Source organism: Phocoena phocoena, chromosome 11, assembly GCF_963924675.1.
Source record: "Phocoena phocoena chromosome 11, mPhoPho1.1, whole genome shotgun sequence".
In the NCBI taxonomy this organism is placed as follows: Eukaryota; Metazoa; Chordata; class Mammalia; order Artiodactyla; family Phocoenidae; genus Phocoena; species Phocoena phocoena.
In genome coordinates, this window is record NC_089229.1 from 58208222 (window position 1) to 58224503 (window position 16282).

The following is a 16282-nucleotide window of genomic DNA, read 5'->3' on the forward strand; positions in this document are numbered from 1 at the left end:
TGTGGTTGTTCCCACCTGGAATGTAGTCTGAAGCTCCGGAGACCCCCACAAGCCATCATATTACTTTCAGGATTCACAAAAGGGAAGCAGATGGCATGATGGCTGGGACATGTCTTCTGCATGGCCCCATGAGAGTTTATGGTTGAAGGAATTCGTGGTCACTGAGGAAAAAACCCTCTTGTTTCTTTCAAGTAAAGAAACCACTACCTTCTCCCTTAGCAGGGTTTCTATTTGCCTAGGATTTGCATGTCACCCCAGCTTCCTGACAGTTTCCAGGGCACCATCCTTCATCCTTGCCTTCTTCATCCTCACCCTTTGGGAAGCCTCTGTAGGAGGGTCCTGGTGGTCACGCAGGAAGCAGGCACAGGCTGGTTTCTGCAAGACGAGCCTTTCTATTACTGCTGCCAACTCCCACCTGAGGGACAAACACTTTCAGGACTACAGTCAGCTCCCTGCACTTGACAGTTACCACTAAAGGCTGAATCTGTGCCCCTGTCTGTCTTTGTTGGCTGCTGGGGTGGTTCCAGGGGCATTTGAGCCTCTGTTTGCTTGGGGAAGCCTCTCCTTCCCTCCCAGTGCCTCTCGTATTTCCTTACTTACCAGTCGGAGCTGTAGTAAATGTGGACGGTCAGGAGATGCCCTGCGCACTGAACCAGGCTCCTTCTGTCCCTGTCCCACTCATCAGCTCTGTGCCCCTGATGGGTCCACCCCCGTTACTGAATGTGAAAGTCCCTGCATGCACAGCTGTTCTGGGGTCCAGCCTCTGGTCATTTCTTTAATCTCCTGAGGGGGCAGCTCCCTCCTCTTCTCCATCATCACCCTGATACAACTGACCTGATTCTTTCCAATTATTGGGCTTTACAGCACTCCCTGATCAGAGGAGGTTCGCACACCCCATCCCATGATCCCTGTTCAAATCAGTCTTTTCTCAGTGTCTGAATGGTCTGGATTCGGGGTGTGGTGCCGGGCAGGGCAGGGCCTCACTCAGCACAGGAGGGGCAGAGGGCAATGTAGCCGGGCACCCAGGGCTGTGGGCAGGGCATCTTCACAGAGTGAAAGGGGAACAACTGTTAGACCAGCTTTGTGTGAGTCCTTCCAGCAACTGGCCCGGCATCTGGGAGACGTCTCACCATTGCATGTGTCGCCCCCATTCCCTTCTTTTTTTTTTTTTTTTTTTTTTTTGCTGTACGTGGGCCTCTCACTGTTGTGGCCTCTCCCGCTGTGGAGCACAAGCTCCGGACGCACAGGCTCAGCGGCCATGGCTCATGGGCCCAGCCGCTCCGCGGCATGTGGGTTCTTCCCAGACCGGGGCACGAACCTGTGTCCCCTGCATCGGCAGGCGGACTCTCAACCACTGCGCCACCAGGGAAGCCCTCCCCATTCCCTTCTTGTCCCCTCTCCTTGCCTCTGAGATCAGACACCCCCGCTGTTCTCCTGAACACCTTTCTGGCCCAGGGAACCACTTCACCAGGAGAGACCTTATTCTCGTTTGCCTTCCCCTTCTAATCCTAGAGAGGCTGAGAGGGACTTAGTCTTTCAGGAGTGAATTCTGGGAGCTGAGCCAGAGGAGGAGACCAGGCTCAGAGGCTAAGCCAGCTGCCCAAGGTCACACAGCTTGTTGGCAGCAGAGCTGGGTTTTGAAGCCACTTGTGTCTTGATTCCACGTGTATTCCCCTTGTAAGAATCTCCAGTAGGTTAGGGAGACCCCAGTCCCAGGCTGAGCAGGAAAAAGGGAAGAAGATAGTTGTGAACCATGAAACCTGGGATATAAGGGTTACAATGTTTGGGGGTGGAGTGGAGAGGGGAGAGGTGGGTAGAGGGAAACAGGGAGGAGTGGGTGCACCAGGAAGAGGTGGCTGGAAAAGTATTGTCATCCTTAAGAAGTTGTGTTGGAAACGCAATGACATGTATTAGAAATGCTATGAGCGTACCAAATAGCATGCATTTGGGGTTAGAATCAATAATACTCAGCAAAGAGGGTGAACAGGAAAATCTTGAGGACTCCATGCCAGAGAGCCTGGAGGTTGGTTGGCCAACCAACATTGCGTGTGTTCTTAAGTCCTCCTGTCTCAACGCTAGCCAGACTCGAGTTTCACCCCAGCCTGCCTGTGTCTGTCCCCTGCAAAGCCATGTGGCTGTACCTGGCGGTCCTCGTGGGCCTGTACTACCTCCTGCGCTGGTACCGGGAGAGGCAGGTGGTGAGCCACCTCCAGGACAAGTTCGTCTTCATCACGGGCTGTGACTCGGGCTTCGGGAACCTGCTGGCCAGGCAGCTGGACCTGCGAGGCTTGAAGGTGCTGGCTACATGTCTGACGGAGCAGGGGGCCGAGCAGCTGAACAGCCAGACATCAGACAGGTTGGAGACAGTGATCCTGGACGTCACCAAGACTGAGAGCATCGCTGCGGCCGCCGAGTGGGTGAAGGAGCATGTCGGGGACAGAGGTACCACCCAGATTTCTTTTTTCTGTTTATTTCTTCTCTCTGTGTGAAGGGGAGACCCCTTGACAGCTGCCTGGGGAGATTCCCAAGGTGTTTTCCAGGACTTGAAGTCCTCCCTGTGTTCTTCTCCTCATCCAGCTTACCAGCAAAGCCTCTTCCATCCCACCTCCACCTCCCAACCTTGAGGCTCTGCAGTTTGGGGGAGAGTTTTCCCTGATGAGAATGTGTCCTTGCAGACTTTCTGTCTGGTGTCCCTTCCTCCCTCAGCAGGAGGTCTGGGTTCCTTGATGCTGAGTGACCAGGGTGATCGGGGTGCACTTTTTGGAGGACGGGTGGAGATGGGCACTCTGGCTGGAAGGCTGCATGGGTGGCTGGAGAGCAGCGCTGGAGCTGGGCTGTGTTCTCAGCACTTGATCATGTTCTTCCTGGTGACCCGTAGTCGTCCTACTTGGGTTTAAATGTCACCAATTTTCAGATGACAACATTGAGCTGTTAGGACTTGTCTAAGGAAGGTCAGAAAACTACTTAAGCGTTACTTTTTCTCTCTCTCTGTTTTCTGTTTTTCTTCTTTTCTTTTCCTTCTTTGTTTTTTTTTTTTTTAATTACTACAGTTGTGCCTTTGTTTTGCAGGGGAAGGAGAGAACTTGTATTTCTTTCATCTAAGTATACTTTAAAACATGATCATTGTGGAAACTCAGAAAATTGCAGGGATTAAAACCAAACACTCAAAATCTCACCACCCAGAGATCAGTACTGATAATATTTTGACATACATAGTATTATATTTTGCACATATTATTATCATTTTCTTTCCACTAAAGAAAGATGTACCGATTTACAACATAATAAAAATTTCTTCCAAAAATTAATAAATTATGATTGAGAATATACTACCCTTTAGAATAGCATTACTTACTAAAAAGTACCTCATGGTATGATACATAATTATTTCCTACCTTTTATTCATCATAATCAACAGAAATGATATCTTGGCAAACTTCTTTCTACCCAGTTCCCTACACTAGAACTGCATACGTTGATCGTGCCTTTGATGACAATGGTTGGAGAATATTCTTCCTACAAGGCACACGTGTTACTGAGTAGGGGAGGAACTCAACTCTCTGAGTGGATACTTCTGGCAGCCCTACCCCATCCCTCAATAGCCTGCTCCTGCCACCCTGAGGCCTATGGTTACCAAGTCTTTAAAACCTTGGGATTGTGTCTTTGATACTTGCAGAGAGGTCTCCATTAAGTTGGGTGAATCTGCACCAAGGAGATGGGGCTAGAGTGGACTCCTGTGTGGGTGGCAGGAGAAGATGGAATTTTCTGGGGTAGGGGGTAAACTCTGTGTTCTGGGGGTGATGGGTAAACAGAGGCAGCCCTTCCTCCCCCTGAAAGCCTACCCCCATGGAATTCCCCAGATTCCTGCAGGAACATTGCTCAGTGTTTTAAGGCCAGGCCCTAGAGGTCAATGCCAGGCCTGTCAACATGTTTTCCCAAACCTGGGATTTCAGGTCTGTTTTACCCAGCCAATCTCCACCCAGATATTACTCATCTTTTTTTGCCTTTTATCCACTGTCTCTTTTATTCCTCTCTTCCCCTCCCTTCCTTATTGTCTCTCTATATTTCCCTCATACTAGCTAGTTGTTGAGCACTCAGTCCTGCAGCTGTCAGAAAATCTGAAAATGTAGGTGAATATTGATAACGTCTGCAAGGACAACATGGACTGTGAAAACTCAAAACTTCACCCTCCGAGTTCCAGACTATGGACCCACTAGATTTCCTCAGCCTCAGTCCCTGCCTTCATCCAATCTGGGGTGCTTGCCCCTTGTCACCAAGCAGTGGGCTGGGCATGAAGACTGAGTCAGGAGGGTGGTGCACCTTCTGTCCTCCAACCGCTTACAGGGTCTGGTCTCCCCAAACCCGCAGGCAGCATGTTGGTCTCTGTTCCAGCCGTTCCCCCTGCAGCCTGTCTCCTAAAGTCCTCACTGGGTGGAAGGTGACTTGGAACCTCGGCTGGGTCCTCACTCATGGGCCCAGCATGGTGTTGCCCTCTCGCCCTCACTGTTCCCAGGACTCTGGGGCCTGGTGAATAATGCCGGCATTTGCACTCCCATGGCACCCAACGAGTGGCTGACCAAACAGGACTTCGTAAAGATGCTCGACGTGAACCTGTTGGGGATGATTGAGGTGACCCTGAGTCTGCTGCCCCTAGTGAGGAAGGCGAGGGGCCGTGTGGTCAACGTCTCCAGCGTCATGGGCCGCGTGTCCCTCTTTGGTGGAGGCTACTGCATGTCCAAATACGGCGTGGAGGCTTTCTCAGACTCCCTCAGGTAATGGCCTGGAATGGAGGCCCTTCCTCTGTCCTCCTGCTTCTATGCTTCTGGGGGTGCCTTCTACAGGGGTTTTCTTTCTTTAGAGACCTAATGGCCCTTCCTTCTAGATCCCTCTCCCTTGCTCTGTGTAGGTCTTTCACTGGGAAGCACCCTTTTATCTTTTGGGTGTTCAGGTGGGTGTGAGGCCTAATATGATTCAACATATTCCTGCCTTGCGTGAGGGTCCACAGTCACCAAAGTGTCGGAGGCAGAATTGGACCTGATATTATTTGTCTGTGCAGCCCTTCCATGTGCTCAAATGCTGCGGTATTTAGGTTTTGGGAGCCCTGTGGGGAGTGTACCCCATGAAGCCATTAATCCAGAGAGCTACTTAATCAAATCAGTGTGGAGACTCCACGGGCTGCAGGGAGAGGGTGGCTCTGATGTGGGGGATCTGATACCGTGGGCAGAGAGATGCTCCCTAGAGGACAGGTGGCCAGGGGGTTAGCAGGGTAGGAGAGGGGAGAGAGGGGACTGGGGAGTATGGGAACGATAAAACGTGCAAAGTGTGGTGATTGATTGGAGGTGAGAGGAATAGGAGGAGATAACATTTAAAGGATGCCTTGTAGCACAACTGGTAGGATTTAGAGCTGTTAGGCACAGGTATGTAAAGTAATTGGAAAAATATTCACACTCTATACAGAAGCAATACCATCACCCTGAGTTTTCTCCCCCCGGCTTCTGTACCTCACAACCTCTGAGAAATTCCAGTGTATCCCACCCCGATCCTATGCTGGTGTCTTACTGCTCTTTCATGTTTTGTTTTGCAAGAGGACCTCTGAAGTCCTTGCCCCTCTGCCTGTCTCCCTTGCAGGAGGGAGCTCTCCTACTTCGGAGTGAAGGTGGCGATGATTGAGCCTGGTTACTTCATGACCAATATGACCAGCCCTGAGGTGTTTAATGGAAGCCTCCAGGCATCATGGGATCAGGCCAGCCCAGAGATCAAGGAACTCTATGGAGAGAAGTTCGTGGCTGACTGTGAGTGAGACCTTGGGGACAGAAGCAAACCCTTGTCTGGTAGCCTGGGTCCATCCTCCAGTCTTAGGTCCATCCTCCAGGTTCTGAGTCCCCCACATAGTGGGGACATGAACTCCATCCCCAGGGTCCTGTGTGGTCAATTGGTGACCCAAGGAAAGGATTCAGGCTTCATAGACCTGGGGACCAGTTTCTCTTCCGAAACTCTTTTAATTTGGGAAGGAAACTGAAGCCAGAGAGGGAAGACACCCGTGGAATCACGGTAAGCTGGTGTTAGAACCAGCTTTTTTCAGGTGCCTCAGTTTCTAGTGTTTGCAAAGACCTCCAGTTTATGTAGTGCACATATTCCCAGGAATAGATCCAGAGGGGGCTTGGTGTGGATAGAGATCCTGGGGTAAGCGTTAGGACACACTCCAATGAAATCCATGGATTTGATTTGGAGTATGATTTTGGAAGAGAAAGGACTTTTTAGAAACTGTCATGTTGATCTGAAAGTGGGAGCATTGGGAAATGAGAATATTTTGGATGGTGTCTCCTTCTGGACAGTCATGAAGACATCTAATTTATTGAAGCCATCATGGTCTGGGAATCTGTCCTTGATGACCAACTGCATGGAGCATGCCCTGACCTCCTGCCACCCCCGCACCCGGTACTCCGCTGGCTGGGACGCCAAGTTCTTCTACCTCCCCGTGAGCTACATGCCCACCTTCCTGGTGGATCTCATGATGTACTGGGGTGCCCCACGGCCTGCTAAGGCCCTGTAACCCAAGACTGGGGTGCATGGTGGGGGGAGCTGGGGACAGTGTGGGGAGGGGATGCATCAGGGAGAGGGAAATAGAGTGGCGAAAGGGGTTCTCATGTCACCGGGGACACCCATCCCACCTCAGTCCCCAGGCTTCTCTTGAGACATTACTTAGTTCTCTGGGGATATTAGGAAGAAAGGAACAAGTCTTATGGCTGAGGAACAGGGCTCATTATCTCACATCTGTGTCCTGTTCCTTGAATGGCCTCTCAGTGCCTTACGGCCCACATGCAGCTGTGAAAAACCCGCACTTTGGGGAGGGTGTGAGCAGCTAGGAGTTTTCAGTCCCCCCTGCTCTGCCTCTGTCCACCTGTTCAGATGTATCTTTCCCATGTCCAGTCTCCCTCTCCCCCAGCATAGAAATGGACAGGGGAGATAAAGGCCCCTCTTGCCTGAAGGTATGTGTTGACAGTGGAGGGTGACTACCAGCCTGACTCATGAGCCTAGTTGCCAGCTCAGTAGACCTTGGCTGGAATGCGATCCTGTCAGAGAACAAAGAAACCGGGTTTTGATCTATCTTGGAAACAAGAATTTCCATTGATTATTTTTTCCTAAAAATGATAGTTGAAAAGTTCACCTGCTTGAATGCATGCTAGAGCTTCATGCTTAATCTGAAGACTCCTGTTTTTCAAATTATTATTTATACACGTAAACACTCACATACACACACAGACACCGAGCCAGTCACACCAAACAAACTGAAATCAAATAAAGTATCATTGATTCACTTTATGCCTTGGGGGTATGTGTTCAGGAGGTTTGGACTCAGCCCCAGGAATTCTCTCCAGAATGTCAGAGAGCTTGTGAGATTGCAAAGCCCTGGTCCTCCTTGCTGGTCTTACAGGGGGGTGCAGGGCTGCACTGAGATGGGTTCCATGGCCCACAGTGTGGACTGTGACACAAGGACCCCTATTTAGACAAGGTGGAGCAACAAAAGCACTGAAAAAAGAAGTGCAATGCACACCATCACACGTCCTTACCCTAGACCTTCCGTAGATCCCTATTCCTCCTCCTTCCAGGCTGCCTTTCTTAGGGAAGGAACCAGGTCTAGTCTGATGGATGTGTGAAGGGGCTGGAACCCATGCCATGAGGGTCCATGCGGCTGTCACAAGGAAGTTTCCCTAATCCTCCCCTTGGCTGTCCCGGTGGTTTTTGACAAAGGATCAGTGATTCCCCACTGAAAATCTCATCTCCTCCAAGTATCAGATATTCAGCGCCTGAAGGCGGGATTTGTCTCTCCATTTGGGGAGTTCACTCCAGTAGGGGGACTGCATACCTGTAGAGCTGGAAAAGAGCTTGCACAATTAGCCCTCACTCCTGGCACCTTCTAGCCCCCTTTGGTTACCTACGCCTCTCCCCACTTCAGGGGACCCAACCTGAGATGAGAAGAGGGGATGGTGTGGGACACCCTGTCTTTGACAGTGGTTCTACTGAGACTGGGCAGAGCGACACCTGGTGGTAGCAGCCCCTGCTCCAGCACAAGCAGGTTCACAAGTGCGGCCTCAGAATCTGGGCCAGCTGCAACTCCCTGGACCATAGATGCAGAGATCTTTGTCAGTGAGTCTCCCTGACAGGGTCGCCTCTGAAAGATTTCTTCTTCTGGCCCCCGCAGCTCCCAGGTGAGTGAGTGTCACCCCAGGCTCCTTTCACTTACTGCTCTCTCCTGACCTTCCTGTGGCTGTTCCCACCTGGAATGTAGTCTGAAACAGCTGAGACCCCCGCGAGCAGTCATATTACTTTCAGGGTTCACAAGAGGGAAGCAGATGGCATGAGGGCTGGGACGTGTCTGCTGCATGGCCCCTTGGGAGTTTATGGTTGAAGGAATTTTTGGTCACCGAGAAAAAAAAATCTCCTGTTTCTTCCAAGTAAAGAAACCAAACCTTCTCCCTTAGCAGGGTTTGTGTTTGCCTAGGATTTGCATGCTGCCCCGGCTTCCTGACACCGTTTCCACACAGTTTCAAGGGCACCAACCTTCATCCTTGCCTTCTTCATCCTCACCCTTTGGGAAGCCCATGTAGGAGGGTCCTGGTGGTCACGCAGGAAGCAGGCACAGGCTGGTTTCTGCAAGACGAGCCTTTCTATTACTGCTGCCAACTCCCACCTGAGGGACAAACACTTTCAGGACTACAGTCAGCTCCCTGCACTTGACAGTTACCACTAAAGGCTGAATCTGTGCCCCTGTCTGTCTTTGATGGCTGCTGGGGTGGGCTCCAGGGGCACTTGAGCCTCTGTTTGCTTGGGGAAGCCTCTCCTTCCCTCCCAGTGCCTCTCGTATTTCCTTACTTACCAGTCGGAGCTGTACTAAATGTGGACGGTCAGGAGATGCCCTGCGCACTGAACCAGGCTCCTCTGTCCCTGCCCCACTCACCAGCTCTGTGCCCCTGATGGGTCCACCCCCGTTACTGAATGTGAAAGTCCCTGCATGCACAGCTGTTCTGGGGTCCAGCCTCTAGTCATTTCTTTAATCTCCTGAGAGGGCAGCTCCCTCCTCTTCTCCATCATCCCCCTGATACAACTGACCTGATTCTTTCCAATTATTGGGCTTTACAACCCACGCTGCCTGGGGGGAGGTTCGCACACCCCATCCCATGATCCCCATTCAAATCAGTCTTTTCTCAGTGTCTGAATGGTCTGGATTCGGGGTGTGGTGCCGGGCAGGGCAGGGCCTCACTCAGCACAGGAGGGGCAGAGGGCAATGTAGCCGGGCACCCAGGGCTGTGGGCAGGGCATCTTCACAGAGTGAAAGGGGAACAACTGTTAGACCAGCTTTGTGTGAGTCCTTCCAGCAACTGGCCCGGCATCTGGAAGACATCTCACCATCACACATTGCGTGTGTCGCCCCCATTCCCTTATTGTCCCCTCTCCTTGCCTCTGAGACCAGACACCCCCGCTTTTTTCCTGAACACCTTTCTGGCCCAGGGAACCACTTCATCAGGAGAGACCTTATTCTTGTTTGCCTTCCCCTTCTAATCCTAGAGAGGCTGAGAGGGACTTAGTCTTTCAGAATTCTGGGAGCTGAGCCAGAGGAGGAGACTAGGCTCAGAGGCTAAGCCAGCTGCCCAAGGTCACACAGCTTGTTGGCAGCAGAGCTGGGTTTTGAAGCCACTTGTGTCTTGATTCCACGTGTATTCCCCTTGTAAGAATCTCCAGTAGGTAAGGGAGACCCGGTCCCAGGCTGAGCAGGAAAAAGGGAGGAAGGTAGCTGTGAACGATGAGACCAAGGACATAAAGGCCCAATGTGGAGAGTGGGGAGGGGAGAGGTGAGCAGGAGAAACAGGGAGGAGTGGGAGGACCTGGAAATGGTGGTTGTAAAAGATCCTCAAGGGGTTGTGTTGGAAATGCAATGACATCTATTAGAAATGGTGTAAATGTACTAAAAAGCATTAACACTGGGGCCAGAGTCAGTATTACTCACCAAAGAGGGTGAACAGGAAAATCGTGAGGACTCCACGCCAGAGAGCATGGAGGCTTGTTGGCCAACCAACATTGCGTGTGTTCTAAGTCCTCCTGTCTCAACACTAGCCAGACTCGAGTTTCACCCCAGCCTGCCTGTGTCTGTCCCCTGCAAAGCCATGTGGCTGTACCTGGCGGTCCTCGTGGGCCTGTACTACCTCCTGTGCTGGTACCGGGAGAGGCAGGTGGTGAGCCACCTCCAGGACTAGTTCGTCTTCATCAGGCGGTGTGCCTCGGGCTTTGGGAACCCACTGGCCAGGCAGCTGGACCTGCGAGGCTTGAGGGTCCTGGATGCATGTCTGACGGTGCAGGGGGCCGAGCAGCTGAACAGCCAGACATCAGACAGGTTGGAGACAGTGATCCTGGACGTCACCAAGACTGAGAGCATCGCTGCGGCCACCAAGTGGGCAAAGGAACATGTGAGGGACAGAGGTACCACCCATATTTCTCAAGTCTGATTCCTCTCTGTGAAGTGGAGACCCCTTGACAGCTGCCTGGGGAGATTCCCAAGGTGTTTTCCAGGACTTGAAGTCCTGCCTGTGTTCTTCTCCTCATCCAGCTTACCAGCAAAGCCTCTTCCATCCCACCTCCACCTCCCAACCTTGAGACTCTGCAGGTTGGGGGAGAGTTTTCCCTGATGAGAATGTGTCCTTGCAGACTTTCTGTCTGGTGTCCCCTCCTCCCTCAGCAGGAGGTCTGGGTTCCTTGATGCTGAGTGACCAGGGTGATCGGGGTGCACTTTTTGGAGGACGGGTGGAGATGGGCACTCTGGCTGGAAGGCTGCATGGGGGGCTGGGGAGGAGCGCTGGAGCTGAGCTGAGTTCTCAGCACTTGATCATGTTTTGCTGGTGACCCCTAGTCATCCGACTTGTGTTTAAATGTCACGCATTTTTCAGATGTCGACACTGAGCTGTCAGGACTTTTCTAAGGAAGGTCAGAAAACTACTATGGAGTTACTTTCTCTCTCTTTTATTTTTCATTTTTCTGTGTGTGTGTGTGCGTGTGCGTGTGCGTGTGTGTGTGTGTGTGTGTATGTTTTACTGTAGTTCTGCCTGTGTTTTATGGTAGAAGGAAAGGACTTTAATTTCTTTTATCTAAGTATAGATTTAAAACATGATCATTGTGAAAAACGGGAAAAGTACATGGATAAAAACCAAAGTTACCCCACGTCATGCCACCCGCAGATAAGTACTGATAACATTTTTACATACAGGATATTACATTTTGTACATAATTTGTCTCCTAATTTTCCACTGAAAGAAGTTGAACAAATTTACACATAACAAAAATTTCTTCAAAAACATAATAAATAATGATTGAGAATGTTCCATACTTTAGAATAGCACTACTTAGTAAAAAGTACCTCATGGCATGAATGTAATTGTTTCCCACATTTTATTCATTGGATTCAACAAAATGATGTCTTGGTAAATTTTCTACCCAACTCCCTACGTTGTAACCATGTATATTAAATGGGTCTTTGGTGTCAAATATGGTGGGAGAATATATGTTCTTACAAGGGCAGGCTTGGTACTGAGCAGGGGAGGGACTAACTCTGTGTGTTAATAATTCCAACACCCTGTACCCAACTCCCCTGACCCTGCTCTTCTGCCCTGAGTTCTATTAATTGGTTAGTGTTTAAATATTTGGTATGTGTCTTTGAGTCTTGCAGAGAGGTTTCCATGAAGCTTGGTGAACTGTGAACTGAGAGTCATGGGGTCAGAGTTGCCTCCTGTGTGGGTGGGAGGAGAGGGTGTATTTTTCTGGGACAAAGTGTAAATTCCGATTTGGGGGAGGGTGGTTAATAGTGGCAGCCCTGCCTTCCCCTGAAAGCCTACCCCATGGAATTCCCCAGATTCCTGCTGGAACATTGCTCAGTATTGATGCGGGTATTTCAAAGCCAGGCCCTAGAGGTCAATACCAGGCCTGTCAACACATTCTCCCAAACCTGGGATTTCAGGTCTGTTTTACCCAGCCAATCTGCACCCAAATATTTCTCATCTTTTTTGTTTTTGTCTTTTATCCATTGTCTCCTCTCTTCCTCTCTTCCCCTCCCTTCCTCATTGTCTCTCTCTGTTTCTCTCTCTTTCCTTTATACTAGCTAGTTGTTGAGCACTCAGTCCTGCAGCTGTCAGAAAATCTGAAAATGTAGGTGAATTTGATAATGTCTGCAAGGACAACATGGACTGTGAAAACACAAAACTTCACCCTCTAAGTTCCAGACTATGGACCCACTAGATTTCTTCAGCCTCAGTCCCTGCCTTCATCCAATCTGGGGTGCTTGCCCCTTGTCACCAGGCAGTGGGCTGGGCGTGAAGACTGAGTCAGGAGGGTGGTGCACCTTCTGTCCTCCAACCGCTTACAGGGTCTGGTCTCCCCAAACCCGCAGGCAGCATGTTGGTCTCTGTTCCATCCGTTCCCCCTGCAGCCTCTCTCCTAAAGTCCTCACTGGGTGGAAGGTGACTTGGAACCTCTGCTGGGTCCTCACTCACGGGCCCAGCATGGTGTTGCCCTCTCGCCCTCACTGTTCCCAGGACTTTGGGGCCTGGTGAATACCACCACCATCTCCATGTCCACTGCACCCAGTGTGTGGCTGACCAACCAGGACTTCATGAAGATACTGGACGTGTACCTGTTGGGGGTGATCAAGGTGACCCTGAGTCTGCTGTCCCTAGTGCGGAAGGCGAGGGGCCGTGTGGTCAACATCTCCAGCGTCACGGGCCGCGTGTCCCTCTGGGGTGGAGGTTATTGCATTTCCAATATGGCATGGAGGCCTTCTTGGACTCCCCCAGGTTATGGCCTGGGACAGAGACCCTCCCCCCACCCCCCTTGGTCCTTCTGCTTCTGTGCTTCTGGGGGAGCCTTTTACAGGGAGTTCCTTTCATCACAGACTTAGAGTTCTTTTTTCCAGAGCTTTCTCTCTTGCTTTTGCCAGGCATTCATTGGGAAGCTCCCTTCTAAGTTCTTGGTGTCAGGATGGACTTGGCGACTGTAGAGTTTGAATGAACTTACTCTGCCCTGGAAGTTGGCCCACACTCAGAAAGTGAGGTAGAATTGTCACCGATATAATTTGGCTACAGTGTGCTCCACCTACATTACTGCTATGCTATTAGGTTGGGGGAGCCTTGTTTGCAGTGTAACCCCATGGAAGCAATTAATCAAGGAAAGTAATTAATCATATCAGCAGTAGAGACCCTACTGGCTGCAGGGCTGAGGATGGCTCTGAATATGGGGCAGGGAAGTGATCCCAGGTAGGGAGATGCATTTTAAGGTCCAGTTACACCAGCCCAGCTGATAAATGGCCAGGCAGTAGACTGGTTAGGATAGGGGGGAGAGGAAATTGAGTGTGAAGGGGATAAAATATAAAAAGCCTGGTGATCAATTGGATGTGAGGAGAATATGAGGAGATAACACTTATGTGGTACCTTGCAACTCAACTGGTAGGATTTAGAAGCGTAAGCACATGTATATAAAATATTTGGAAAAATATTCAAACTCTATACAGAATAACATCATCATAAGATTTCTCCTTCTGGCTTTTCTGTACTTCACAACCTCCCAGAGTTTCCTACTTATCGCACTGCAATCCTGTATTGGTGTCTTATTTGTGTGTGTGTGTTTTTGTGTCTTGGTTTATAAAAACTCTGAAGTCTTTGCCCCTCTGCCTGCCTCCCTTGCAGGAAGGAGCTCTCCTACTTTGGGGTGAAGGAGGAGATGATCGAGCCTGGTTACTTCAAGACCTTTGTGACCAGCCGTGAGGCAATTTCTCCGGGCCTCCAGGCAGCATGGGATCAGGCCAGCTCAGAGGTCAAGGAACTCTATGCGGAGACCTTCCTGGCCTCAGGTGAGTGAGTTGTGGACCTTGGAGAGAGAAGCAAACCCTTGTCTGGAAGCCTGGGTCCATCATTAGCACCTCCTCCAGTCTCAGGTCCATCTCCAGGCTCTGACTCACCCACACAGTGGGCACATGAGCTCCATCCCCAGGATCCCATGTGGTCAACTGGTGACCTAAAGAAAGGATCCAGGTTTGGTAAACCTGGGAACCACTGTCTCATCTGAACCCCTTGTTATTTTGGGAGGAAACTGAAGCCAGAAAGGATAGACGCCTGTGGACTCATGGCAAACTGACTTTAGAGCAGCTGGTTTTCATGTGCTTAGGTTTCTAGTGTTTATAGAAAGATCCAATTTATGTATTGGATATTCTCAGAAGTAGAGACAGAGGTTGCTTAGCGTGGAACAGTTGTTCCTGGGGTAAGAATTTGGGCGCTTCTTGGAGAATTTGAATGGATTAGTTTGGGACATGAGTTTGTGGGGGTGGGGCAGGGGGAGGGCAGGATTTCTTAGAAGGTTCCTTCCCATATTAGAGCTGTGAATTGGAAAGGAGGGATGTGGAAGTATATAAGGAAACTTTCATCTTGAACAGACATCAAAATAACTGAAAATATTTTGAAAAAATGCAAGTTGAATCTCTGTCCTTGGTCGTGAACTGCGTGGACGTGCTCTGACCACCTGCCACCCACGCACCTGATGATACTCACCTGACTGGGATGTCAAGCTCATATACTTCCCAAGAGCTACATACCCTCCTTCCTGATGGATGCCATGGTCTACTGGAGCTCCTCAAGGGCCAGGGCCCTGTGAAGTCAAGGTTGGGGTGTATGGGAGGTCTATTTGGGTTGCTGTGTGAGGGCTGATGCTTCAAGAGAAGGGAAAAAAGGTGGAGGGAGGGAGCTTTCCAGTCTCTAAGGCCATGCAGCTCATCCTCCTCCTTATCTCTACTCCAGGCTTCTTCTGAGGCTCTGGGGATATTAAGAAGAAAGGGCCAAGTTTTGCAGCTGAGGAACAGGGAGCCAATAGCACACATCTGTGCCCTGGTCCTTGAGCAGCCTCTCAAGGCTCTGAGCCTCATGGCCCTCCTGCCACCCTGAGGAATCTGCACCGTTTGGAGGGTGTGAGCCGCTGGGAGGGGGCTCAGCCCCACCTGCTCTACCTCTGTTCATCTCCTCAGAGTGTGCCTTCGTTTCCTCATCCCACAGGATGGAAATGGCCTGGAAGAGGCAAAGGGTCCTCTCTCCACTGAAAGTACCTGCGAGCAGGGGTTGGGGATGCACAAGGCAACCACCAGCCTGACCCATCAGCCTCATGTGCCAGCTGAATAAGGAGGCCACTCATCAGAGTGGGCAGCATTCTCAGTCCTAGGAGAAGAGCCCTCTGCGTGGTCCTGCAGCCCTCCCAACCCCCATTCCATGGCCTGCATTTTTCTGATGTTGGGAGTTTGAGTCCAGGGAAGTGCTGCTTGAGCCAGCAGTCAGCAGACAGGCCCGTGAGATGGTGAGTCAGGCCTAGGCCTGCGCTGGGACAGTTCCAAGTCATTCTTTTTCAGGTCTAGAGACAAAACCCTGGATCTCACCAACTGGGACTGTCTGAAGAACTGGGACACTCCTGGGCCTGCTCAGCCCTTGAGTGACATTGTCTGACTTCTTCCAGCCAAGACTTCCTTGTTCACTCACCAAGGAGGCAGACAAACTTCTGAGATGCCTCCCAGACCCACTGTAGGCAGTGCTGTGCCTTGGGGTGGGTATGAAGTAGGTGAGGTTCACCTCCACCTCCCACCTCCTACCTCCATACCCTGCAGGCTTTGGGTCTGCTCCTCAGGGCTGGTCCATGAACTGACCCCCACCCCCGCTACTCCCACCACCCTTGTTATAGAATGGCCAGACTCTCTGAGATTTGTGGTGACATTCTGGAGCTGACTAACCTTGGTAGACAGATAGCATAGAGCAGAGAGACGCATTCTTTTCCCTTCACTCTAGAGAACTTTGTGGCCCTATTTCTGTGTCAGACCCTCTAGACAGCGAAGGTCCCTCAGGATGAGCCTGGGCTCTTTTCTCAGGCCTGTTCTGAGAAATGGTGACCCTAGAGGTTTATCCAAAGATAAACCACAAACTCCAGCATAATTCTGTCCCCATATTTTATGCAGCCCTGGGCATGGCCCCTCACTACTCATACCTCTGTCTCATATCCTTGCTTCCTTTTCTTTACTGGCTTCCCTTCTACCTTTCTGTGTGTTCTTTGCCCCATTGCCTGGAATCTCTCCCTTCCCTCCAAGTCCTGACCCTGAGAGTTTTTTAAGTCCCTGACCCCAGTCCTCTGCTCTTCCCATATGTCATCCCCTCTCAGGGCCAAGGACTTGGCCCCAGGCCCTTCCCACAGCTGCCCAGGGAATTCATGAGCCATC

The 16282-nt window shown here is 50.8% G+C and overlaps 1 protein-coding gene and 1 pseudogene across 1 annotated transcript; both read left to right on the forward strand.

Annotated features, from left to right (window-relative positions):
• The first annotated feature begins 1938 nt into the window (after window positions 1-1938).
• Window positions 1939-6759, forward strand: LOC136130463 (retinol dehydrogenase 16-like). The gene is made up of 4 exons (XM_065886847.1): window positions 1939-2442; window positions 4514-4772; window positions 5629-5792; window positions 6336-6759. Exons 1-4 carry the CDS (start codon window positions 2130-2132, stop codon window positions 6551-6553), a joined length of 954 nt encoding a protein of 317 aa, XP_065742919.1. The 5' UTR covers window positions 1939-2129; the 3' UTR covers window positions 6554-6759.
• A 3404-nt stretch (window positions 6760-10163) lies between these two features.
• LOC136130377 (retinol dehydrogenase 16-like) lies at window positions 10164-14685 on the forward strand (annotated as a pseudogene).
• The last annotated feature ends 1597 nt before the right edge of the window (window positions 14686-16282 follow it).